Raw genomic sequence first — 24,664 nt, 5'->3', positions numbered from 1 at the left:
CATAAGTCAAAGAGAAAGAGAACATTTGTTGGGTTGGTCAACAGAGTCTATGAGTCCAGCAAAGCCAGCCAGAGGTCATTCGGATGAGATTTTCCAGATCTATCCTTGCCCTTCAAAGAGAATGTGAGATGCCAAATAGTCCTGTTTGGACAACACCTCTAATCTAGACAACCACTAACTAGCCAGGTCTCTTTGCCAGTTGCAGCACCCAATCAGATGATCTTAATCAAAAGTGACAATGCAAAGGCCTCTCCCACTTCCTCCCAGAAGTGCCAGATAGTCCATGAACTCCCATGCCTTATACTATCAAGACTTCTTTCAGTCGTTCCTTGTTGGCCAAGTAGGCATAGCTTGGTTGCTCCATCAACAAGTATTCGGGGAGGTATTTCTGTGCTCCCAGAAGTCCTATAATAGCCTGGCATTTTCAGCCACTCTTTATCTTCATTGGGGGACTGATGGCCAGGTTTGGAAACTGGCCCCCGTTGCACTGGGTCATGGAGCTCCCATTACCTAGCAGACCAGGGGAGAGTAGTGTGACCTTCCCCAAAAAACAGGGTGATTTGGGTTAAAAAGAAGGCTGCTCAGTTATGGGGCTCACCGAACACCTTTTCCCCATGGCTGTTCTAGCAAAGGGTGTGGTGCAAATAGGAGGCAGTATGAAATGCAAATGAGAAGAGTGAATATAAAGATTAGATGTTCATACTTCAATAATAAGCAGGTCTTTAGGACAGAAGTCCAGGGCTCCCCTAAGCAGAAAGAAGAGGAAGTCGTCCAGTTGAAGCCAGATTCCATTATCACATTCTAAAACAGTATTTTTCAACCTGGGCAACTTTAAGATGTGTAGACTTGAACTCCCAGAATTCCCCAGCCAGCATGCTGGCTGGGGAATTCTGGGAGTTCAAGTCTACACATCTTAAAGATGCCCAGGTTGAAAAACACTGTTCTAAAACATATGAAAAAAAATACAGATTGCCCTTGACAAAGGAGGCATGAAGGCCAGTTCATCAGTGGTGGGAGAAAGGAGCAGGACTCACACGCTGTATCCACAAATTTCCCAGTTCAGCCCCTGGCATTGTTAAAGTTTGCTCCCTACTACCCAAGAGTTCAGTAGGAAGTAATGTGAAAAGAAAGTAGAGGGCTGTAGCGGATTTTGGATGAGAGAAGCTGAACCTGGCAGGTGATGCTTTGACCCAGCAAGGGCCTCCATCTCTGTCAGGATCCCCACTCTGTTTGCTAAGGCTTCACCCTCTCTGCCCTAAAGGAGAACTTCCGACTTAGTGAAATTGGTTTTGTGGTTTTCTACGTGCTTCCATTGAGAATTTGGTGGCACCTTTGCTTTAGAGTTTGAGCTGGTTCTGAGCAGGACGTTAGATCAGGGAGAAGCAACATGGTGCCCTGGAGCACCAACGCCTTGCTTGCCTAACCTCTTTATTAAAGTTCCTTTTCGTTAAAAAAATAAAGTACCTGTCCCTTATGCCATATTTTTAAGAAAGAATGCTTCACAGTCTCATGAAGACCTTCTCTTAAAAAGATTTAAAGGCCTCAGTATTTACTTTGGATGTGTATCCATTGTCCAGAAGAAAAAAAAGGTGAATTGAAGGGAGGGGCAAAAGGGGGTCCTGGAGAGTGAGTTCCCTGTTGCTTGCTAATAACTGAGTGAGGGGCAACTGGTCCTGCTCACACTTGCAACCGTTTTGTGAGGGGGCCCACAACAGCCTCTTAGACTTCTAAATGGGCCCCTTGGTTTTTATTGTATGCCTATTCCTATGTCTGGATTACTGGCACGACCTTCAATGTGTACTGAAGAGCTGAAAGACCAGGTTAAGGACAGAATGTCATGGAGAATATCTGTGTAGTTGCTAAGAGTCAACAGTGACTTGATGGCGCATAATCAATAAACCAATCAATCAGTCAATGTGTATTCTCATGGCTAAAGCTTTGAAGGTCCAGCATTATAGCATCGGTTTCCCCAAAGTTTCTACTACAGTGTGTGTTAGCAATATCACCCAGAGGTGCTTCCACCACCCCCTTGGAGGTGCCCACTGTTATGGGGGAAAAAAAACATTCTTGTAAAGGTAGAATTGTTGTGAAAGCAGCTTGCAAGAGGTGAGGCACAGGTCTGAAGCCCAGAATGGAGCAGCTGTTATCTTCTCCCCAAAAACCCCAACTGCCGATTCGCCACTCTCAAACAGGATGCGCAGCAGGCTGTCTTGTAATAGGTGTAGACGCAGAGGCGGGCTTGAACCACAACATTGCAGTTGTAGTATTTATCCTTGCAGTTTTCATCTGGAACCATAACATCAGAAAGACCTCTTAGGGAGAAGCATCGAAACACATTTGGGAGAGAATGGCATGAAAAGGAAGAATCAGGGATGGCCCTGTACAGGCTTGTTGGCAGAATTATTTGAAGTGTGACATGGCACCATTAGAAAGTCTTGGAGGGAGTTGGGGTTGTTGCAATTCAGATTCCAGCAAAGAAGCATCTGAAGAGACATTTTCATGAAATAGCTCCCCAAATTATGCCCAAGCATTGTAAATGCTAACGTTTCTTCAAATGTTGGGTATACCAAGGCAATAAATCATATATAGAGATATATACACATACATCATACAGACATACATACACACAAAAGCCAGTCTGGTGTAGTGGTTAAAGCATCCATGAGTTCTAGTCCTGCTTTAGGCATGAAGCCAGTTGGGTGATCTTGGACCAGTCCCTCTCTCTTAGCCCTAGGATGAAGGCAAGGGCCAACCACTTCTTGCCCAGAAGACTGCAAGGATTAGTCCAGACAGTCACTACGAGACAACACTGACCACTGCCTCAAAAGTTCTGTCTATCTATCTATCTATCTATCTATCTATCTATCTATCTATCTATCTATCTATCTATCTATCTATTCGTTCTAAATTCCAACTGAAAAAAAAATGCTTCTTAAAAAGAGATGCATTTAGCTTTGGTTAAAAACATCCATCCATCTACAGTAGGCAAGAACTGCCTTCATAGCCTCAAGGACATAAATAGATTTATTTTCTCTCCACTAGATGGAGTTCCACAGTTAGAAAAACAAGAACAGGCTTCCTACCTATTTCAGGCACACAGTCCTGGGTGTTGCATGGCTCCTTTTCCTCTGGCTTAAGCTGGGGGTCACATTTGGTACTGGGGGAAATGTCATCTGAAAGACATCGCACCTCTCGGATTCGGAAGCCGCCCTCACAGGACTTTGAACACTGCAAAACAAAGAAACGAAAACATTGTGGTGAGGTTGGGCAATCTTATATGGAATTCCTCAGAAATAAGTATTAAGTTCTGTGCTACTACAATCCACACAGATTTAGGATAATGCTTCATAAATTAGGCATATGCAGATCCCGGCCAAGAGGAGGTCATATGACCTAGACAATAAGATTGACCTGACTCTGAATGACTTAAAACTTTTACTGTAACCCATAAATCACTGCCTGAAAGAACTGAGGGCTTTCAGCCAATGCAAAAAACCCAAAACACACCAGTATATTTATCATCCTTTTTGCTCAGCCCTATTTATTTATGGGCAAATGATGTTTTCCATGCCACAGGTCGAAATGTGAAAAGTGACGTTCATAACTCAAAACAGCAACATTTCTCTTTGGGGCATTTAAAATCTCCGAAATTTCCCAACCTGACTCATATCAAGCCTGATTAGTTTACAGGAGGACTAACACACCAGGCATCTCCCTCTAAGACAATTGACCAGAGCGTGAAATCTAGAATCTTAATTTTTCTCAAATTGCAATTCTACACGGTTGTCTAGGAGGACAGGATGGCCAGCTGGGTTCCTTGTTGAAGATTATTTCATCAGCTTTGGGAAAAGTAGATTGAGTAGACAAGCATTGGTGCATTCTCTCAGTTTAAATGTCAGTCCGCAGGTTATTTGCTGAAATGAAGTCCTGCAAAAGACTGAGGTGTCCACAGGGCATGGTCAAAAAAGGCAGTTGATGACCACAATGGTGCAACACCCATAGAAACAGGTGGAGTTTCAATTACACCATTGTGGCTGACAACTTGACTTTTTTTCCCATACTCTTCAGACACCCCTGTAAAGAGTTTGAGAAGTTTGGGGTCTGGTGGTCTAGAGGTAGGCTGATGATGGAGCAGAGAGACCCTCCAGGAAGAGTAGGGAAAGAGTCAGGAAACCTTGACTTGCAATCAGAGTAATGAATATTTCAGTTTGGAGACAGTATTCCAAACCAGTAGTTTTTGTATGATCCGATGAGACCCTACTGGACTGGACCTTGGGTATCCCACTCTCTGTTGAACTAGGACACCCTTTTCTTAACAGCCTCTCCTGAATAGGCTGGACTGCAGCTTCTAAAATCTGGCTAGCTCATTGCAGGGTTCCTCAACCTTGGCAACTTTAAGACCGGTGGACTTCAACTCCCAGAATGCTGGCTGGGGAATTCTGGGAGTTGAAGTCCACCCCTCTTCAAGTGGCCAAGGTTGAGGAACCCTGTCTCATTGCATTGGTTCCTCCAAGTCGGATTGTCATACTTAACCAACTTGTTTAACCAATGCATTGTTCTGAGAATCCAAGCTATGAATATAACGTTTTAATTCTATGTGAGGCTCGGCGTCACTACGTGACGAGATGTGCGGAGATCCCCGCTCAGTTAAGCAGTTCTTCAGATGACCCTGGGCTAGTCACTCATTCTCTGTCTGACTCCTCCCAAGATTATGATAAGAACAGCAGAGCGAGCCAAAGCAAGTTTTGTAGAAGACAAAAGGCTGCTAATGTGAATAATACTCTGGGTTATTATATGCTTACCTTAATCAGTGCATTTATCTTTCATTTGTAAGCTATCTCAAGTGTTTTTGAGAGTAATGTTCTTCATATGCATTTTTTTAATTAAGAAAAACCTCACTCGAATGCATTTTGATTCCTGCTGTGACAGGGAAATAGCAAAAATGCTATTTTAGACTGCACAGAGAAAATTGTCTGACTCCACCAATGAGGGGTGAAGAAGGGGCCGTTTTGTTACTGCAGGAATGAACAGTGAAGGCAACATAGGCCAGAACACAACCACGTTCTCGCTTTATGACTGCAGCATTCAACACTACGGGGAGCTACCTCAGTCCAGGATCTTCCCAGCTTGATCATGTATGAAGGAAGACCTTTATCCTGAGTCCAGAGATGCAGAAACAGTTTCAGCACAAGGAGCACGTTGTACTTGACTGGGAAGAAATAATGGAGAAAAGGCAGAGATACGTACAGGGCTCCATTCGGTACTAAACCATTTCGCACCACAAGGCTTGAGGTAGCACGTCTGCTGGCTGGGCGGCCTTTGCAGAAACGAACACTCGTAGGGGTTCAGCATGTCAAAGCTGTCCTCGGTCTTTCTGATACAGATGACTTCCCTCTGCTGGGTCCCACTGCCACACTCGATTGAACACTGTACCAGGCGACAAAAAGCAGAGACAGAGATACACCAGGTGGAAAGCTAAACCTTTTCCAGACAATTTTGGTTGTCTCTGTGCCGCTCTGAATTGGTGCCCCCGACTAATTTTGAACAAGGTAGAACCTCACCACGCCTCTTAGGACCAGCCAAGAGATCATGGAGTTTGCTTTTCTTCTACTCCACACAGACATTTCAGCCAATCGTCAGACTTCAGGGAGGGAAGGTGGGGAAATCAGGAGGAATAGCAAGTTCACATCATTTTTGCACAATCGATATTTTTTTTACAGCCATCAGCAAATCCCAGAAGAGTGTCTGGTTGACCTGCCCCTCCAAGGAGATGAATGTGATTGTCACTGGATCAAAAGGAAGGGCTATGATAGCTAAACAACCTGATTCCTAGAGTTTTATCTGAGGATTATCCCATCATGTACTGAAACGGGTGCTCTGGAACAGGTGAATATTTACTTGTTCTCCTCTAAACATTTTCTGGAGAAGCAGCAGTCCAGTAATACATTATTTTTTCCTCTTTCCTTTTTTAAAAATCCATTTATTCCAGTTCTCCTGCCTTTATGTCCACTGTTTCGATGCCCCCTTGGATCCAATCTGGATTTCTTTCTCTTTCCTGGGTGTCCCAGACAGTCACGGATCACACACTGACCTCAGCAATGCCCTGAGTCAATTAAGTGACCCAATCACTTTATCAGAATAAGTGTGAAACCTGGAAAATCACTGAAAGAATGTTGCATCCCATTTTTAAACTATAAAAATGAATTTTTATATTGAAAAATATATTGAACTAAGCCAACACAGGAACAACTTCTCACCCTTCGACTAGCCCTCACCAGAAAGCAAGAAAAATAAATGTAAAAGATACTTCAGTTGCCAGTCCAGGAAGAGTTGGCTCTTGATTTTAACACTTGGTCTGCTTTTTTGTATTATTCCAGCTTTATTTGCAGCAACAAGCAAGATGTCTGTCTCTGCTCAAGATCTGTTGCAGGCATTTTACTTTAATCAGGAGGACTAATTGATTCTGCTCAGAAACAAAATAAACAGGAGGTCTGATACTTCAGGTTTAATAATGACTCATTTTCACAGAACACTGGTATCAGCTTGCAAGATTAAACCAAATGTGACTGCGGTCATGTCTCTCTACAGAAACCAGAGCTGTGCCAAGTTGTGTTTGTCTTCTCATTTAATGTGATGGATGGAAGGAAGGACGGACTTTAAAAAGAATCAGAGGAAAACTATGTTTGGGTGAAATTCTCCTGGGTGAGTATTTTGCCCTCATCTCAAGATTTTTGCCCTTTCCTCAGTTAGAAGGTATCTGCCTTGCTTTGTTCAACCTTCTTTCTGGCAAGCCTGCAGGACCCAACAGCTTGCCCCACTTCATGTCAACTCCATGGAGAGTGGTGATGGCTTTTTCAGACCAGGAAGTGTGAAACAGGTGGAAAGGCAGCAAAATGATGGGGAGAGGGGTAATCCACAGCCCCAAAACAGCCCATGGTCCCCTCTCTCCAAGCCCAACAATAACATCAGCTCAAAAGGACCATCCAAGAGATTGAAAAGAAATTCAACATCCTGAGGAGTAACCAGAAATAATAATAATATATGTGTATCATAATAAAGAAAAAAACGAATAGGTTTTTGAAGTGGGTGCTTATTTGAAGGGAAAGCAAAGGGCTTCTACATTAAAGAAGGAGAACCCTGTAGTTTTCAGGAAGAAATATGATTTTTCTTTGGAGAACTAAGACAAGGAGCAGGTTAGCCACAGGCAAGCTCTGAATTTCATCCAATTTGTTTTCCTCCGTTTAGGTAACTAATTCAATTAGGTCCTGAGTAACCACAAATTGACTTGTGCCCTTCACAAGTAGCAATGAAGGGGGGGGGGGATTGTGTCCATTCGTTTCCACGCCAATATTCAAACTACAACCCGTTTCTCTTAACGTCGTATTGTAGTTCTCTGATCAAAGCATGCATGAGAAAAAGCATAATATTGGGGCATGCAGCTCTCTGATTATATACATTTTTAAACACATTCTCTCAGGGGCGGAGGTAGTGGTGTTTCTTTTGCATGCATTTCTTACCAAAATATTTGCAAAGCCCAGGTGGAAATGGGATGGAACCAGCTTGATCCTCAGAAAGACCACAGCGCTGTAGAAACTGAAGCGGGTAAAGGTGACCTTCCACGGGGCAGCCATCGTGCAAAAGTGTTTTTGCAAAAGACGAAGAACAACTTTCAGCTTCCAAGTGAAAGTGACCTCGTGGGGGTGAACATTTTTGCTACTCCTCCAACATTTGAGGTGAGAATTCAGGTTGGCTGCTGGCTTCCAAAAAACCCCCAGTCCTGATCCATCTTTGGGAAGGGCTAGCAATCCACCAGGGTGTTGGGCGTGGGTTCCAGGTCTGAAAGGCCAATTTTGGCTTTCAAAGCTCCTGTCTGCGTCTTTAAAGGTTAAATATACACACACAGTACTCTTCCTGGCACTTTCTGAGTCCAACAATTTCTTGGTTTCTGTGTCACTTGAAAGGCTATGGTCTCTAAAGAGTTTGGTTTTTGGGTAGCACAGCACAATTGACTCTTATTTTAAAAAGGGGAATATTGTTTCTACGCCAAGTATAATTTTTGTAATATCCTGAATAGACATACAGCGGATGCTGTACCAGCGAAAAGCACAGGCTGTTCCGAGCAAAATCAACACACGTGATACCTAAAGTGCTCTAAAAGGAACCCAGACTGACCCAACTCCAGAATAACAAAAGCTTTTGGTATGGCCTGGTTAAGAGGAATGGGGGGAGAGATAACCCAGCCTAAACTGATCGCTTTTAAATTGACACCTTCACAGACAAGAGCAAATAGTTCTGTCTTGATCTAAGAGTGCAAAGTTCTAGGGCTGCAGTTTGAGGTTGAACATTAAGACAGCAGTTTGGCACAAGAACCCAATCCCTAGAAGAACATACCTTGCTGGAGACTTTCTTTGCCAACTATTTGGAATGGGCTTGCTCAAAACCTCTTCCCCTGAGTAAGATCAAGGAATCTTTCTCCAGCTCTAAGATTTCCCCCATTCATTCCCTGCCTAATTCTTTGCTTGGACTCCAGTTCCCCTGAACGCAAAGAGGGAGCATTCCTAAAATTCATGGATGCAGTTTTGAGTTCCTGCGTTTCTTTGCCTCTGCCAATCTTCTGCTGTTATTGATCCCCGTGTCTTGATAAAACACTACAATCATCTACTGGATTCCATGAAGGATGTTCTCATACAAGGATTTTCCTGTTGTGTATGTGGATGCGTGCAACAGGAGCCTGCTAAACTGTACGCATCCGATTTTGCTTTTCAGGGGCAGCATTTAATCAAGTCATTGAAATCTACTTCTGTACCTAAACAAAGAAAACTTGATGTGATCATATCAAGTTTAGCTTTGTCCACTATGTGCTATTTCCTGGACAGAGATGAAACTGTGGCTCTAATATCCGCTTTCCTCTTCCCTGCTTTTTCCTTTTATCATGTACAAATCAAATGATTTATTGAGTTGAGTTGATTTATAGCCTCCCTTTATCTCAGTAGGCTTTGAAACCATCATTTTTTTTGAGGTGCCCTAAAGGCTTACGTATTTATCCTGATGTGAGTGCTCATAAATTACATATATTTTTAAATAAGAACACCAGCTATCAACAACCCAGGACTAAGTTGTACAATCTTAATAAAACTATTTTGAAAGAGTAATCATCTGCTTTCCATATGACAAGCCTGAATGATGTCTTTGTGCCATTTTCTATGCTTTTCAATCTCACAATGTAAGTATGTGCCCATCTGTTTGAGAGAAAGAGATTATAACTAACAAAGGAGAATTAAAGTATTGCGGGTTTTAAAATATTCTTGGGTGCCTGTTCCTGAAGAATTTATTACCTTGGAGAAATAAATTAGAGGCCTGAAGCAAGATGGTAGATTTATAGATAAACTCTACGTGGATGCCTAGGAGTTCAGACATAATTCCTGTTAACAGCATTGTAAATTGCTAGCCTCAGAGCAAGTTAACTCTTAGGGGGGCAGTTAACAAAACAAAAACTTCTGGCTGTGCAAGGCTTTATTTTCAGGAAAAATGTTTTTGCAATGGGAATGAGCTGTTGGTCCTCAGCAAAGGCTGCATGGCTGGCAGGTGTGACCATAGCCAGCGTTACTACAGCAAAACTAAAACGAAAAAATTGCTTTTATCAGGACCGCCTAAGCTCCTAAAATCCGCTGTGCAAACCTGGCACCCTGAGAAAGCAAAACCTCACGCTTTTAATTTTATGCCCAGGGAGATCGGGACTTACAATTAGATCTTGCTGGGTCTGGGGGGAAACAACAGGTTGGAGAAGCAGGAAGGCAGCATTATTTTAACGATTTCATAGTCTGGATTTTCTGTGAAATTCCCAGATGGCCATTTATATTTCCATGAGATGTCTTTGTTTACATAGCTCATGGATGATCTCATTTAGATATCTTTTCCAAGAACATATTCTGGAAGGAATGAAGGATAAAAAAAAAAGGGGGGGGGGACTTCAGTTTCAGAAGAATTTGAGTCCTGAAAGCTATGGATCAGATGCACTGAGCAACTGGTATAAGCAACTGCACCTGTCAGTTTAAAATGACCATGAAAAAAAAAATAATGCAAAGCTGGGTTGGTTGGAACCAATCCTGATCCTACCAACTGCCCCTTGCATCACAAGGTGGCTGGAATCTTTCTAACGGAGGTAAGGCGAGACTAGGATGGCTGCAAGATTTCTGTAAAAGCCCCTGATAACAAGTTTCCTCATTTTTATAAGCGGAGGCGTGCTTTTATTAAAGAGTGAAAAGCTACTGTCTTAAACTCCCAGAAGTCTTGTTTGCACTGCACCCATATTTGCTGCTGTCTACAGCCTCCTTAGCTATCCATGCAGCCTAGTAAGAATTGAGTCACGAGGTCAGACTAGAAGAAAGCTAAGTGGGTTGCAGATGGCTGGAGAGAGAATTCTACAGCATTCTACCTCGTTCTCCTTTGGATTAAAGGGAGCAATGATATCTATTCACTCTCATGCATGAGAATTTCACCAACAATGTCTTCCCCCTTCATGAAAAAAAGAGCAAGCTGTTGCCTTGGATGTTCCTTGTTTATTTTTTTTAATTTGAAGTAAGAGATCTGAAAGGTTAGAGAGAAAAGGTAACTGGAGAAAAGCCATCAGCCTAGAGTTGTTCTTTCCAGCAGATACTTCAAGAGTCAGCAGCGTTAACCTTCATTTAAGTCCTCTAACCTTGATTGTGCATCATGTATCAGAATTTCATGTCAACACACTCTGTCCTTGACTTCTCCTCCAGATCTGTTCCACTTTTATGCTGGGTTCAAATAACATCCTTGCTGTAAAACTACCATACATCTGCTTAGTAGCCCCTTCTCCTGTTTGAAAATACAGTTCCTTCTATTACTAATAATCCACCTCAAATTTGAGGGCGGCCAACCATTTTAAGGCAATCCTAAACACAAAACTGCTGGGTAGGTGGGGATTTCTTTTAGCAATTTGTGCCAAAGCTCTTAATAGCACTGAAGAAGAAACACGCCTGGCTGATATCAAGACTGATTGGGGCTCAGCTGAAATCAACTCCTTGGTCTGATGTCTGTGAAGAATAGAATTGTTTCTCGGATCTAAGCCTACCATCTACCGCTGGGTCAACCTGAACCCATCTCAAGTGCTAATTTTGTTACTGGCAGAGCATAGGAGGGTTCAACATGGGTAATAATACTTTCAACTCTGATTGCAATGTCTTGCCTCAGATCTTGCAATCATGCTCACTTTAAATAAGGGAGATTATTTAAATAAGAGATTTTCTCTTTGGGTTAAAATCTGAACTGTTCTAGAGGGGAACGTGTGGGTTGTCAGAAGTTGCAAATCCCTGATGCTTGATCCCAGGGCCAAGGGTAGTGGATGCTGGAAGTTGTAGTTCAGATACACCTGGAGGAACACAAGCTTCTTACCCTTCTTTTCTTCCTCCTTGCAGGAACACTGCAGAACTCCCAACGTCTCAGGAAAGAGAGACTCAACCCATAATGTCAGTGGCACAATGCAGGCTGTAATTTGATTTGTTTATAGCTGAACATCAAATGAATTAAATTGTTCCCATCCTTTTTAACCTATTTATTTAAATCATGTTTGTGATATAAATCAATAAATTAAATTAAGCAAATTGAGCTATTCTTTTCTTGAGAAAATAATTTAATTCATGCAGTCCAATAGCAAATCAAAGCAAGGAACAGACAGAACAGGTTCCAGGATCTGTTGACTAAGCCAAGTGGATGGACATTGTGCTAAGCCATAAATGATGGCTTATAGCCCACGTACTTAGGCTCACACAGATCTGGCTGATCTAAAAAGCTAGAGAAGATCTGAACTTGGTTAATGTCAAGTTAAAATCAAATCCTTTACAGCGGTTGATGACTAGATGCCAGTTCAATTCAGTAACAATATTACAGGTGTGAAAGGAGAATGGGATGAACTTGATTAATGTTTGGATGGGAGATCACCAGGAAATCTTAGGGAAAATGAGGTCTTCCAAGAAGGCTGTAGTCAGCCATTTCATTATTGTTGCCCCCCCGCCAACCTACATACAAGTAATCCTCAGGTTACGATGGCAGTTGGGACTGGAATTGCCATTGCTAAGCGATGCGGTCATAAAGCATGATGTCACATGACCACATCACTTAGTGATGGCAATTCCGGCAGTCTGTGGTTGCCGTTGTTAAGTGAGGACCTCGCTTGACTGTGATTTCCCCATTGATTTTGCTTGTGGGAAGCCAGCAGGGGACGTCAGAAATTTTGATCATGTGACCGTGGGGATGTTGCAATGGCTGGAACTCCAAGGACCAGTTGTAAGTCCCCCTCATTCAGTGCCATCATGAGTTTGAATGGTCAGTTAACAGAGGTCATAACCTGAGGACCATCGGTAGACATATTGCCGGGAGTAGAGCTCATGGCTCTGACTTTACCTTCTCAGTGTGAAAAGAGTAAATTTATGGCAATATCTTACTTCTGGCTCTGCAGAGTTTAGTGCAGAATTACCTCTCTTGCTGAAACCCAATGATATTTATCATGGCTTACATTTCGGCAGGACCTTCTCAAGATCCAGCAGGGGTTCCATCAAACTGCAGGAGCAGAGGGAGAAGTGGAAAACGGGGCGGCCCTCCCCACTCAGCTGAGAAATCAGCAACAGATGACTCCTCCTTTTGAAATGGGCCCATTCCAGCTTTCTGTGATAAGACAACTAGTGAAATTTGGCTATGTTCTATTACATCTGCATTGCAGCTGTTCATAAAAAGGCACAGCATTAAGAACTGGCGAAGGAGAGCTCTAGTTTTCCTCTCTCCTTCCCACCTGCTCTTTATGGTGTGCAATGCCCTTCTTACACCACGGCTTGAGACAGGCCTTTGCGACTGTTCCAGCTAAAGAGGGGTACAGGTACCTGACTCCAGCTGCCAGCAAACCATTCTACTTTCCCCAGACAAGGTCCGTTGTCGCAGGGGGTGGTTTCTGGTGGTCTGTTGTGCCCGCAGCCCTCCAGGGGCAAGCTGCTGATGTGGTTGGTCATGCAGACCACGGAACGGGTTCGGACTCCGGGACCACATTCTGCCGAGCACTGTGGGGGCAAAAAGACAGTGGAGGGATCTTAAGCTGCTATTGCAAAATGAATTATGAAAAGCATTGGAAGAAGAGAGGCTGGATTGGTGCAAAACAAGGCAGGTCCAGATTTCGAGGCTGGGAGGCTATGCAGTTATACAACTTTTTGGGGAGAGTGGAGAGTTTGCAAGACATCCTTCTTCCTAGGGATCCTCTCGTACAAGAAATCTGGGCAAGGGAGAAAAAAAATTGCAGGGCAAAACAGGAAGAGCAAAACTCACAGTGGGGTTTCCAAAGAACCCCCTCTCCATCACCCTGCCCAATATAAAAGAAATAAGTTTTAGAAAATTAAGAGAGAGAGAAGGTCACAATTTTCTCTCCATTTCATGCCATCTGTGGAACTCAGTATTCTGCAAATGTGGGCCGTGCTTAATTTTCTAAAACTTATTGAGAGAGAGAGAGAGAGAGAAAGGTTTTTTTGGATATCCATGGGGTCTGGTAAAAACTGTCAAGATGGGGGCTGCAACAATACAATCAAAGATCTGCCAGGTTTTTTTTTATCTGCGAATATAACACCTTGTATATTCTGAATATTCCAGGACCTCAAAGCGTCCTTCAATCAGATGCAAATCCTTTCAGTGTTTTACACACATACCCAGGCACTGATGTCCAGACTTCCCTCCCTTTCTTTAAATCCTTTTCCCACTCTATAGTCCACCACCTTTAAGACAGACACAGACAGGCAGGAATTCGTATTTGATTCTTTTGGGGTGGGGGGAGAATGGATTATTGAAAATAAAGAAAAACCATGTGCTGACTGCTGAAGGATGTGTGCATAATTGAATTTAAACAGTCACGAGCATTTATATTATATTTCACATGGAAAGAAAGTCCCAAATAAGCATTTTGTTACATGGTAGGCCACATGTGCCAATTCTGGCATTTTGCAACTGCGTGCGTGCACGCGCACGCGCACACACACACACACACACACACACATAATTTCATTAGGAGCTCTGTAAGCAGGAAAGGAAAGGAAAGGAAAGGAAAGGAAAGGAAAGGAAAGGAAAGGAAAGGAAAGGAAAGGAAAGGAAAGGAAAGGAAAGGAAAGGAAAGGGAGAAAGAAGAAGGGAAGGGAAGGGAATAAATTGATGAAGAAGGGAAGGGGAAGGGGAAGGGGATAAATTGATGAAGAAGGGAAGGGAAGGTGAGAAAGAAGGGACGGGAGGGGAAGGGGAAGGGGATAAATTGATGAAGAAGGGAAGGGAAGGTGAGAAAGGGGAAGGGAAGGGAAGGGAAGGGAAGGGAAGGGAAGGGAAGGGAAGGGAAGGGAAGGGAAGGGAAGGGAAGGGAAGGGAAGGGAAGGGAAGGGAAGGGAAGGGAAGGGAAGGGAAGGGAAGGGGACCCTTACTGATCTGTTGTTGGGGAACTAGTGGTGGTTCTGTGGGGTGATAAAATTCAGAGCCCAGCCCCTAGGTTTGAATCTTGTTGGGGTGCTTTGGATGCCCAGCATAAGCGATCCACAGGGCCCCTGCACATGCTGCTCCTCAGAGGGCTTATGAGCCACCCTGTGGAGTTGGGGGTGGATCAAGAAAGGTTTCGACATGGTTTGTTTCCTCTTGGCTCAGCACGTTATGTGCATCTGGCCAATCTGGCTTAATTCAACAAAAGTGGCTCACCACGACTTAAAGCTATGCCTGAACCAGGTCAGATATATTTACTGTATATATTACACCAGATGTTTTTCTCTTTGCGATTAATAGAAGCTTACCTTGGGAAACAGGACAAGGACACGCGTCCCGCCTGCTTTGCCTTCACTGTGGTTGCCCTGACCCAAAACTGCTCCCTGCCTCCCAATTTTACTTGGAGCCAAAGGAGATCCAGTTGTGCACCTATCCCATGGCGAGCATAGCTTGCTCTAAGGAAAGTTTTGTTTCCATGTTTTCTGGAGTTCGGGAGATCAGGAGCAGAAAAGAGAAGGCCGATGATGCATCTGAGGTGGGGAAATTCTAGGTCGTGTGATGTTGCTGAACTACAACTCCCAGCATGCTTCCTGTTGGACGTATTGGCAAGGACTGGTAGGAGCTCCAGATATAAGGCCCTTTGGTTCCTCACCCCTGGGAGATTTCATCATGGGGTGAGAAACTGGAAAACCAATAGAAAGATTCAGTTATGGAGGTGCTTGAGCTGACAAGATGGTTTTGAGTCCATTAGGAAGGGGGAAAAACCATGAAAAAATTTTTCACCGTGTGCAGCTCCAGGAAAAGGAAAAAAGCACAACAGAAACACAGTATTTTAGATGTTTTGTCCTGCAAAAGATGTTTTTGCTTTCAGCTGATTTCCTTTTCCAGGGCCGTTCCCCCCACCCCCTTCTCAAACAGAAAGAATTGGAAGCCAGTTTGGGTGACGTTCCCCAACACCAACCTCTGCTCTGTTTTAAATGGCTACACGTGAGCTGAGAATATATGGATCCAGTTTCAGATGAAATGCCAACTAAGAAGATACGGACCTGACCCACCCTGCTGAGCGAGATTTCGATATAGGATTTACTGCTCACAAAGAATTCAAAGGGCTTCGGCGGGAGACTTCAATCCAAAATCAGCTTTGGCTCCCAGCTTCTCCGCCTTTTAAAATTAAGGACGTTCTCTGTGAAAACGCAGCCAGCCAACAGATGAAGAGCTGACATCTGGGTGGCACTTAGACAAGCAATGCAGGTTATGTTTTGCTTTCCTACCCAATATAAATAGGCAAATTAGCTTCTTTGTCCCTTCGCCAGTTCTGCCCTGTGGCCAGAATGTGGCACAAACTGCTAGGGAATTCCAGTCAGCAAACTAGCAAATTGTTGAAATGATGTCTGGGTCACCCCGTGTGATCCCAAAGTCACTCTCACCATCAATAGCAGCTCTGAAAACCTATATTCCATGATTTAGGTACCAAGCACTTGGAAATCATTAATATTATGAAGGTATTGTAACACATCCTGTATTTCTGTTTCTTTTCTGACGCATAAAATCTGATTCTCTCCTACCAGAGAGACAGAAGCAGTGAGACTGAGAAATATGTAAAAGCAGACAGAGCACCTTCAGCTTTGAACTCGGTTCAAAATATGCCACAGAGTAAAAACAATCTACGAAATTATTTACAACCTGTCTTTACGGGAAATCATCATCATCTCGGTTACAAAAAAAGAAAGTTGCTTTACTTGGAAGAGTGCTCATATTAAGATGATCTGTTTAGTTATCCTAGATTCTTGGAAAGGACTCTATAGTCAAAGATATCAGATCCAGTCAAAACTATCTGATACACAGTGCGTAAATAGCAATAAATCCATTCCCTGGTGTAAAAGAAAAAAATACAAAGTCATAGGTTTAAAAACTGTAGAAGAACAAAAGCTCATTTGGGAAGAAAGGGGAATAAACCTACAGCTAATCTCTTCATTGATGTGGCTGGATTTCTAACAGTGTTGGATTTAATCCAGAACCCTTTTGTGCATTTATTTATACTTCACTGTCTTGGGGAATAATACCTTTTCCTCTCATATGGGCTCTAATAAATCACTAAAGAATTATTCATTCCTGTGTCAAAATAAATAAACAAACACTAAAAATACTTTGTGATGTAAGAAAAGAGACACAATTACAACCTGGGGCTTTGAGCTTCACTCTTGACAAACAAGTTTGGAGGAGCGGAGAGATTCTGGCATGGTTCTATAACCATCTGGCAAGATGGAAGAATCACAGCTTTATTGCAGTGAAAGTCTCTAGAGATCAGATTAATTTGTGGTTCCCCAAGAGATCTTCTCTATAATCAGGATCACCTCTAAGTTTCCTTGGGAAAAGGAGGGTCTCCATAGAGGAGAGATGACAAAGGTAGAAACTGAATGCTTTGGAATTCTCTAGAAAAATTATCTCCAGAAAATTTATCTCCAGAAAAATTTCTCTTGGGGAAAGAGATTAACACTGACTGTCAGTGGGATGGTGTGACCTTGAACATACTTAATGACGAGGTGACCAAGGGGAATGTGTGAACTATCTGTTTCTCATTGCAACCTCCCTGGCTTCCCATTGAAGTAAATCCCAAGGGAAGATATCCTAAGGAACTCATTGGGTTTTTTTCAGATTGGGAAATGGGACCAACCAGGCCAGATTTGGAAAGATGGAGTGGACAGAAGACCAGTGGTACCTGAAAGGCTACCATTATATTGGATTAGAAGCTTTCATGGACCAACAATAATACACCTCCAGTGAACAAGAAAGTCAGCTCAAAAACAGCAAGAGGAATTTCAAAAGAAATTGTCAGGCATCTGAGGGGTAAAGTTAGAAAAACAGGTTTCCTTTGAAGGGTTAAAGAGCTTCCCAGAAACTACAATATTAATCCATACTGCTGTTTGTGTTCATGTTTCTCCAGAACCTGATTCTTTTTTAGACTAGTGTGGACAAGGATTGGACTTGGACCATCTACGCAGAAAGAAACTGAAGCTGTGTTGTCACTCCATGCTAAGTTGCTATGCTTTGCTGGAGCAAACTTTGTTTCAATTGGAAGAAAATGCCCAACCTTACCCGATCACTCCATTCCGTAAGAAACCAGCTCTTGGCACAGGGTCCCATATCACAGTTCTCAATGTCATTTGGCCGTAGCTTCATGTTACACTCCTCATCATCAACAATGTCTCCAAGATTGCTGACACATTTCACATCTCGGGTCCTCTGGCCAACTCCGCATGGAACCGAACACTAAAATAAGAATAAACTTTTGGGTCAAGCAGGCACAAAACGCACGGATCAAAGGTAGGATTCAGTCACATCCCTTTGAAACCTGCAGCATGGAAGACTATCATCTGAAGCGTGCTATGTAAACCCTGCACAAAACTCTTCAGCCATCATTCCTGGGCTAAGGGAGATGACCAAAAGGGTTATGCTTTGAGTGGAATCAAAATTCCTCGGGGGACATTCTTTTCCTCAGAACATTTCTAAGATAATTCTTTTCTCTACTGCTGCTAAAGATATTCCACACTAAATTGTGGTTGTTTGGGGGCACAAGATGCCCTTTCCTCCCAGCATGGTAGACCATAATGATGGCTGGATTCCTCCCCCTCCCAATACTGCTATTTACTATTTTATGTTAGGAAAATAAAGGAAAGACCCTCTACCCTGACAAACCACTTGGAAGTTTTTTACTTTCTGATCAAATTGACCTTCCCACCACCCTAATTTCTCTAACAACAAATAGAATGGAAATTTGGAGTATCCATATGTGCAGAGCTCTACATATCAGTACACGTCAAACTAAAAACTTGTAAATTTAGTAAATTAAGTTGAACATAAGAAAAAGCACGAAATGCCCTCTGTCAGTTGTTTTCTAGAGATTCATAAAGAGAAGGAAGAAACTTTCAGAAGAAGAGATTTGGGCTTGCAAAACACAGAAGTGTGGTGAACTTTTGAATTTATAGATTTTGAATCTAGTATCAACACCCTTATCTTCAAAATTGAAAATGAGATTTGTTTTGATCAGAACAACAATAATAGCAACAACAAAGTTGATGATAAATGTTTAATCTTTGTATGACCAACTCTGGTCTTCAGGAACAAACAGTGGACAATAGCCATCTATTTGGCCTATTAGCCCTTTGGAAGACCTGCCCCTGGAGGTGAGATCAGCCCCCTCACTCCTGGCCTTTCGGAGGGATCTGAAGACCTGGCTCTGCCATCTGGCCTGGGGCAGGGAGGGAAGTCATCAAGTGTGGGGTTGGCTAGCCCCTTAGAGGCCGGGCATTGCTGCCTTTAACCATCGGCCTCCTGGACCTTTTCCTTCATCTTTTATAACTGTGCACATTGGCTTTTAATTGTATATTTATTTATTGTTTTTAATGTGTTGTGAGCCACCCAGAGTCCCCCATTGGGGGGAGATGGGCGAGGGACAAATTTAATAAATAAATAAATAAATAAATAAATAAATAAATAAAATCTAGGTGTAGCCAGAAGACTAGAAGAAAACTATTGTCTTCAGAAATGCAGAGAAACACCACAATCAATTTTAATGTTCTCTGAGATGTCTAGAAAGTCAATGGACAGAATTGCTTTTGCCCAACTGGGGTTATGTTGTATTCTCCCTAAGGAATGACAGACATGCAGAAAATTTGGAGAAAGGACACTATGCCATTAACATCATCTTTTTCTCTCTGGTTTAAGTGAAGTAACTTTATACCTGATAAAGAAATGATGTGTGGAATAAATGCAAGGGTGTTCAAATTAAAAATCTGATTTTCCCTCTACAGAATCCAGGATAAATGAAAACTCTGATTTATGTTCTTTTCTTTTCTTAATACCGGAAGAAAAGAAGCCAATGGGCATGACATTTCAAAACCATGTGTTTGAGTTTTAAGATTGGGAAGACACTTCCAAAATTGGGGGCATCCTTAAATTCCAAAATAGCATGCAAATCAAAACCCCTGCCCCTGAGGAGGCTGTTCTGCTTCATGGGTCTTTCAGTTCTTAAGTATGGTAAGGCAGGGTTATGTTTTCCCTCTAACACAATCATTTTCTGAAGAGAAATGAGAATATTTCATTCCTGTGTCTGTCTCTGAAGAACTGCATCTTTGGAGTGTACTGTACAGTCTCAGAGGACGGATGAACCCATATGGATCCAAACCACACCGTGTCATGGTGCAGATGTTAAATTCTGTGGGGAAAAGCATGTGGAAGAAAGCAGAATATAAATTGCAAGAGTCCTTGTGGCCTTCAGATAAATTTCCCTCTCCGTTTTGTATAACTGTTCTCTTTCTTCCTCCATCTCCTGGAAGAGTTTCAATTCTTTATGAGTAGCTGTTTACGCCTCTAAAAAATATTCAGGCTATATAGAGGTGACTAACTGAATTATTCAGCTTCCTTTCTTCCTCTTCAAAGAAGACTCATCAGACATGACCATTTGAAACCAAATTCCTCTGATGACCCAACTAGAAGTCATAGAGAAGAAAAGCTTGTTGGTCCCATCAATGGCTGATGGCTTCTTTGATCCTAGAAAGAGAAAACCAAAGGCATGACTGAAAATGGTCTTCCAAGCCCTGTTTCTGTGGGTTCCAAGAAACCTCCAAGATTGCCTGCAGTTTTGAGGACAGTGGGGGGAAGGCACGTTTTAGTACAAGAAGAAGAGTGAAAATGTGTGTGGAGCCTCTGATAGGCTGACTATTATATCTGGCCTTCAAGCTACCATGCCAAGCACCCAAAGGGTCATATTTTAGCCCTGCCCCTTTCATGATCCCACTATACAACTGAGATACCATGGAATTTGGGGTATCTCAAAACTCAATTCTTTTGGAAGACTTCAACTGTTTTTTCAAGGGTGGTCTGATGCTTTTGGAAACCTTCCACCCTCGTTTTGAAATGGAGACCACAAATTTCCTCTGATAATCAAAGTGAGCCAAGATCAGTCTCCATCTCAACATGCCAGAATGCCTCTCATCCCATTCAGCTTTCAGGGAGGCTATCTTTTCAGCCCTCCTTGTCTTGGGAGTGGTCTTGTTTACCCTGTCTGAGTATTGATCTGCCCTCTTCAGAAAGAATGCTTTTAAAAATAGCACCGTGCAATAATGAATGGGTTGTGTCAACGTCAGCATAAAGCTGCCAATTTTGTGCAGCTTTGAATCATTCCTGTTTACCGATGTCCATTCTGTCCGAATTTGCCATTCACTGCAGATCTTCAGTTGGCACGTACTTGTCGTCTCTGGTTTCTCCAAGTGTTGGCATCGATGCAGCTGAACCGTTAAGGTGCGGTTGGCGTAGATTTGCCGACACAGAACTTGGCGGTGCTGCATTCCCAGACCGCAGGATTTACTGCATTCTGACCATTCTCCTATATCCCAGCTAGGAAGTAAGGAAATGCAATGAATTTGTGTCATCTATAAGCTGGGACAGGGGATGGTGACTTTTGCCAATACCTTTATGGATAATCTTGCACACTAGCTGGGCACAGACCATTAAAACATTTGAAAAAAGGGTGGAAATAATCACCACATCACCCAGTTGGGATCAAGTGATGTCTCCTCTGTCCTGACTGGTAAGTCTCAGCACAAACCTCTGAACTTCCTTTCTGGGAAATATGAATTGGATTGTAGCTTTAGCTTCTAGAAGTAGTTACATTAACTAAGCCTAAGAGCATACGGTTGAAACCACAACATTGTCTTTTCCTGTTCATCCCATTTCCATTTCAGGAATCTTGGGGGACAGGGTCCTGTTAGGGTTCTCTGCAAAATGCCAGGAGAGCTTTTATGCTATATGAGAAATGGTCAGCTTCTTACAAGGCTGGGCAAGGGAAAATGTTACAGGGTTCCTCCTCCGGTGTAGGCTTAGAGCTGATGTCACAGTAGCTGTCAGCCACCTCCTCGTGAGAGTTTCTGTGTACGCAGCGGAAGATGGGATATTGTGCCCCTGGAAGGAAAAGACAGATGAAGCAAGGAGATGTGAAAAATCAGTTGAACGGCAGACGTATTTATTTCTGTGTAGATGACCCCTTACATAAGCAAGAACAGTCATTTCACTCCCCAAATAAAATAGTTTAACAAGCTTCAGATATAACACCCTAGAACAGTGTTTCTCAACCTTGGCAACTTTAAGATGAGTGGACTTCAACTCCCAGAATTCCCCAGCCAGCCATGCTGGCTGGGGAATTCTGGGAGTTGAAGTCCACTCATCTTAAAGTTGCTAAGGTTGAGAAACACTTCTCTTGATGTTCCATTTAATCATTCCTTGACGCACGCAAAAGACTACCAGTACCCTAAAATATTGCTCCAATTGTTTATTATTCATATTATTACTGCTTGCACAGGTTGAGGAGTCTCGAGTAGATTCCTGCAGAAGTCAGCGGACTTCGGGGTCCCCTTCATCAGCAATCTTTTTAGAAAAGACCTTATGCCTAAGGCAAGGGTTTCACGGCCGGATCTCCAAACGCCTTCTCTTTCTTTAAGCCTCAACAGCAGCATCTCTGCAGCCGATTTGGATCTCTGCCACGTGTAAACATGTGTCGTGTGTATCTGCTGAGGAGTTCCCCCAAATTAGGCCACCTGTTTTGCACAGAAGGTGGAGGTTCAGTTCCTGGTTTCTGGATCCATGTAATGATGGGAGATCCTCCTTGTCTGAACTCCTAGCAGCTATTACTGTTCATCAGCACTGACCATTCTGAGCTGGGTAGAATAATGATCTGACTTTGTGTAAGACAGTTTCTTATCCTGCTTTAAACTGCCATTGGAGAACACCCACCCTGGACTCCCACAGACTTCCCAGACCACAGACCATAAATAAGAATGGAATACAGAAAGGCCTCTAAATGTATACCAAATTAAACCAATGTCACCCACAGCAAAAGAGACTGAGTGAATGTGTATGAGTGTGTGTGTGTGTTTTAATCCAGTTTTGTTCACCGGTGAGAACAATCAGGCCAATAAGGAAGAAAAACATCTCTCTGAGTTTTGGCCAAGACGCCGTGAATCTGATAGAGAGAACTGCTTTTACATCATCGTAAATTTCTCTTTCAGAGGCTAAATGAGTTGGTTCTTTGCGGGTTTTGCAGCAAAGGGCTAACAGGGCTCTTCCACCATAGACTGTGAATCTTTGTTTTAAAAGAAAGGAAGAGGGGAAAAAAAACTCACACAGTTGGATCCAACTTTAGTAAGCCTGTGAGCAAACCCATTGAATGCAGTGGGGCTTTAGTGACCAGCCTGCCACGTTGATTTCAACAGATCTCCTCTAAGCAAAACTAAGTCTATTTCCAAGCCATGTTCTTGATGCTCAGTTTAAACAACCTTGATTATACTTATGATGCTTCCCTGATAAAGCTATAGTTGTTTGCTCCTCTGCTATGGTCTATGGCAAAAGCAAATACATTTGAATTCCTCACCAATGGAAACCTTTCCCAAACGTTGAAGTAGGGTATCGTATATATTTTGACAGAGAATTGGTTTTCCTTTCACAAGGGATGAAGGGACAGGGTTTTCTAATTTCTCACAGCGGTCCCTGGAACAAATCCCTCTTCCTGAATTTAAACCAGAGAGAAGGTTCCCTTCATTGCCAATTTCTCCAGGGCTGGAATTTGGACCAAGTTGGATTATCTTCCTAGTCAAAATATGACACACTGTTGGTTCTGGGCCAACTGCGAAGTATATTTTGATAACAAGGTTGCAGTTCTTATAAACAAGAAGGAATCTTGAAGGCCATAGTACCCCTTAATTGTGCAAGACGCTCAGTGAAGAGATGAAATGCACCAAGCTCATGTGATTTGTGTCATTTCAGAACAGTTGCAGAATCAACTTAATTGGGCCCAAATGGTCAGGCTCAAATTAGCCAACTTTGGACACATTATGTGAAGACCCAGCTCTCTGGAGAAGGCTCTGATGCTGGGAAAGGTGGAAGGAAAGAGAAGAAGAGGATGACCAGCAACAAGGGGGATGGACTGAGTTACAGCTGTAATGGATGCACCTTTGGAAGATCTGAAGGACCAGGTTGGGGACAGGTCATCATAGAGATGTTCTGTCTGTGTGGTGACTAAGATTCAAGAACGATTTGATAGCACATAATCAGTAAATCTATCAAAACTGCCACATATTATGTTGAGTTTCTGAGTCTCAAGTGGAACTATCACAGATATTTGCTCAGGACAACTTAAAAAAAATACAAAAGATTTTACTGGTCTAGGTGGCTATTTTAGTTCTCAACAATGACCCCAAATGGGTCAATCTCCAGTGTCCTATATGGTTAAAAAGTGCTGGTGATACTATTGTGGAAGGCAGAGAGGGAAGGAAGGTGGATTCCATTCACAAAAGCCTGGATCTGACATGTTTTTGTGGTGGCAACCATGAATTCCTCCCCTCATATACCAATGCCCCAGAAGTTGGCTCGACTGCCAGAATGTGGAAGGGAAAATATGTCAGTTAGGGCTACAATATTCAAGATGCAAAATGTCCCATGCCCTGTGGATGGCAGCAAGGGGAGTTTTTAATGTGTCTTTGCTGCCATCTCGTGGTGGTTTGTAGTTTTGCAACACAGATCTAGAAGTCCAGTTGTCACTAGGTATCTCCCAGAGTTTCCCCCGTTAAGGGATCATGTCCATAGATTAAAAAACAAACCAGGCTCTGACTTACATGTAATTAAATTTGCACGGTAACCCTATAATCTTGATTTCTGCACAGAGCAGGCAGATAGATTCAGTCACCTAAACAGTGCCTTCAGTTCCTTGAGTCTATCAAACTGTCTTCAGAAGAAAGCCCCAGTTCAGAAAAGACCTTGCTGTCTAAATCTAGCCAGATCAGAAGACCTTGCTGTTAGAAAAGGATACCTAGCATTGCATTTTTAATATGCTACAGAGAAATTAGTCCCCTAATGTAGAACAAAGCTCTTTTTTTCCCATACAAAGAAATATTTCAGCATGGCATCCCTTATCCATTGCCTAAAGCAGTGTTTCTCAACCTGGTCAGCTTTAAGATGTGTGGACTTCAACTCCCAGAATTCCCCAGCCAGCGAGGACTGTTCCAGTCCTGCTATGGAGTGTGCGTGGTGTGAATCGTGAGTAGGTCTTTCCATGCAATCGTTCTGAATCTGTGGATTTGATCTGAAAGCATGGGGA

The 24,664-nt window shown here is 42.8% G+C and overlaps 1 protein-coding gene across 1 annotated transcript in view; it reads right to left on the bottom strand.

The window, feature by feature from the left end:
- Positions 1 to 904: 904 nt before the first annotated feature.
- The window catches only part of THSD4 (thrombospondin type 1 domain containing 4), a 190,670-nt gene continuing 166,910 nt past the window's right edge, over positions 905 to 24,664 (bottom strand). The window contains exons 12-18 of the mRNA XM_088148354.1: positions 21,348 to 21,477; positions 20,709 to 20,913; positions 17,614 to 17,787; positions 12,900 to 13,073; positions 5,248 to 5,427; positions 3,084 to 3,228; positions 905 to 2,286 (exon numbers count right to left, since the gene is read on the bottom strand). Of these exons, the coding sequence (XP_088004480.1) occupies positions 2,144 to 2,286; positions 3,084 to 3,228; positions 5,248 to 5,427; positions 12,900 to 13,073; positions 17,614 to 17,787; positions 20,709 to 20,913; positions 21,348 to 21,477 (1,151 nt within the window). The 3' untranslated portion in view covers positions 905 to 2,143. The remainder of the gene's footprint in view (positions 2,287 to 3,083; positions 3,229 to 5,247; positions 5,428 to 12,899; positions 13,074 to 17,613; positions 17,788 to 20,708; positions 20,914 to 21,347; positions 21,478 to 24,664) is intronic.

Source organism: Python bivittatus, unplaced genomic scaffold (assembly GCF_059951505.1).
Source record: "Python bivittatus isolate LINGU-HERP-01145 unplaced genomic scaffold, Pbiv_v1 ctg000530_np1212, whole genome shotgun sequence".
Classification (NCBI taxonomy): domain Eukaryota; kingdom Metazoa; phylum Chordata; class Lepidosauria; order Squamata; family Pythonidae; genus Python; species Python bivittatus.
Note: the sequence above shows the minus strand (reverse complement) of the source record. Positions and strands in the feature narration are given on the sequence as shown.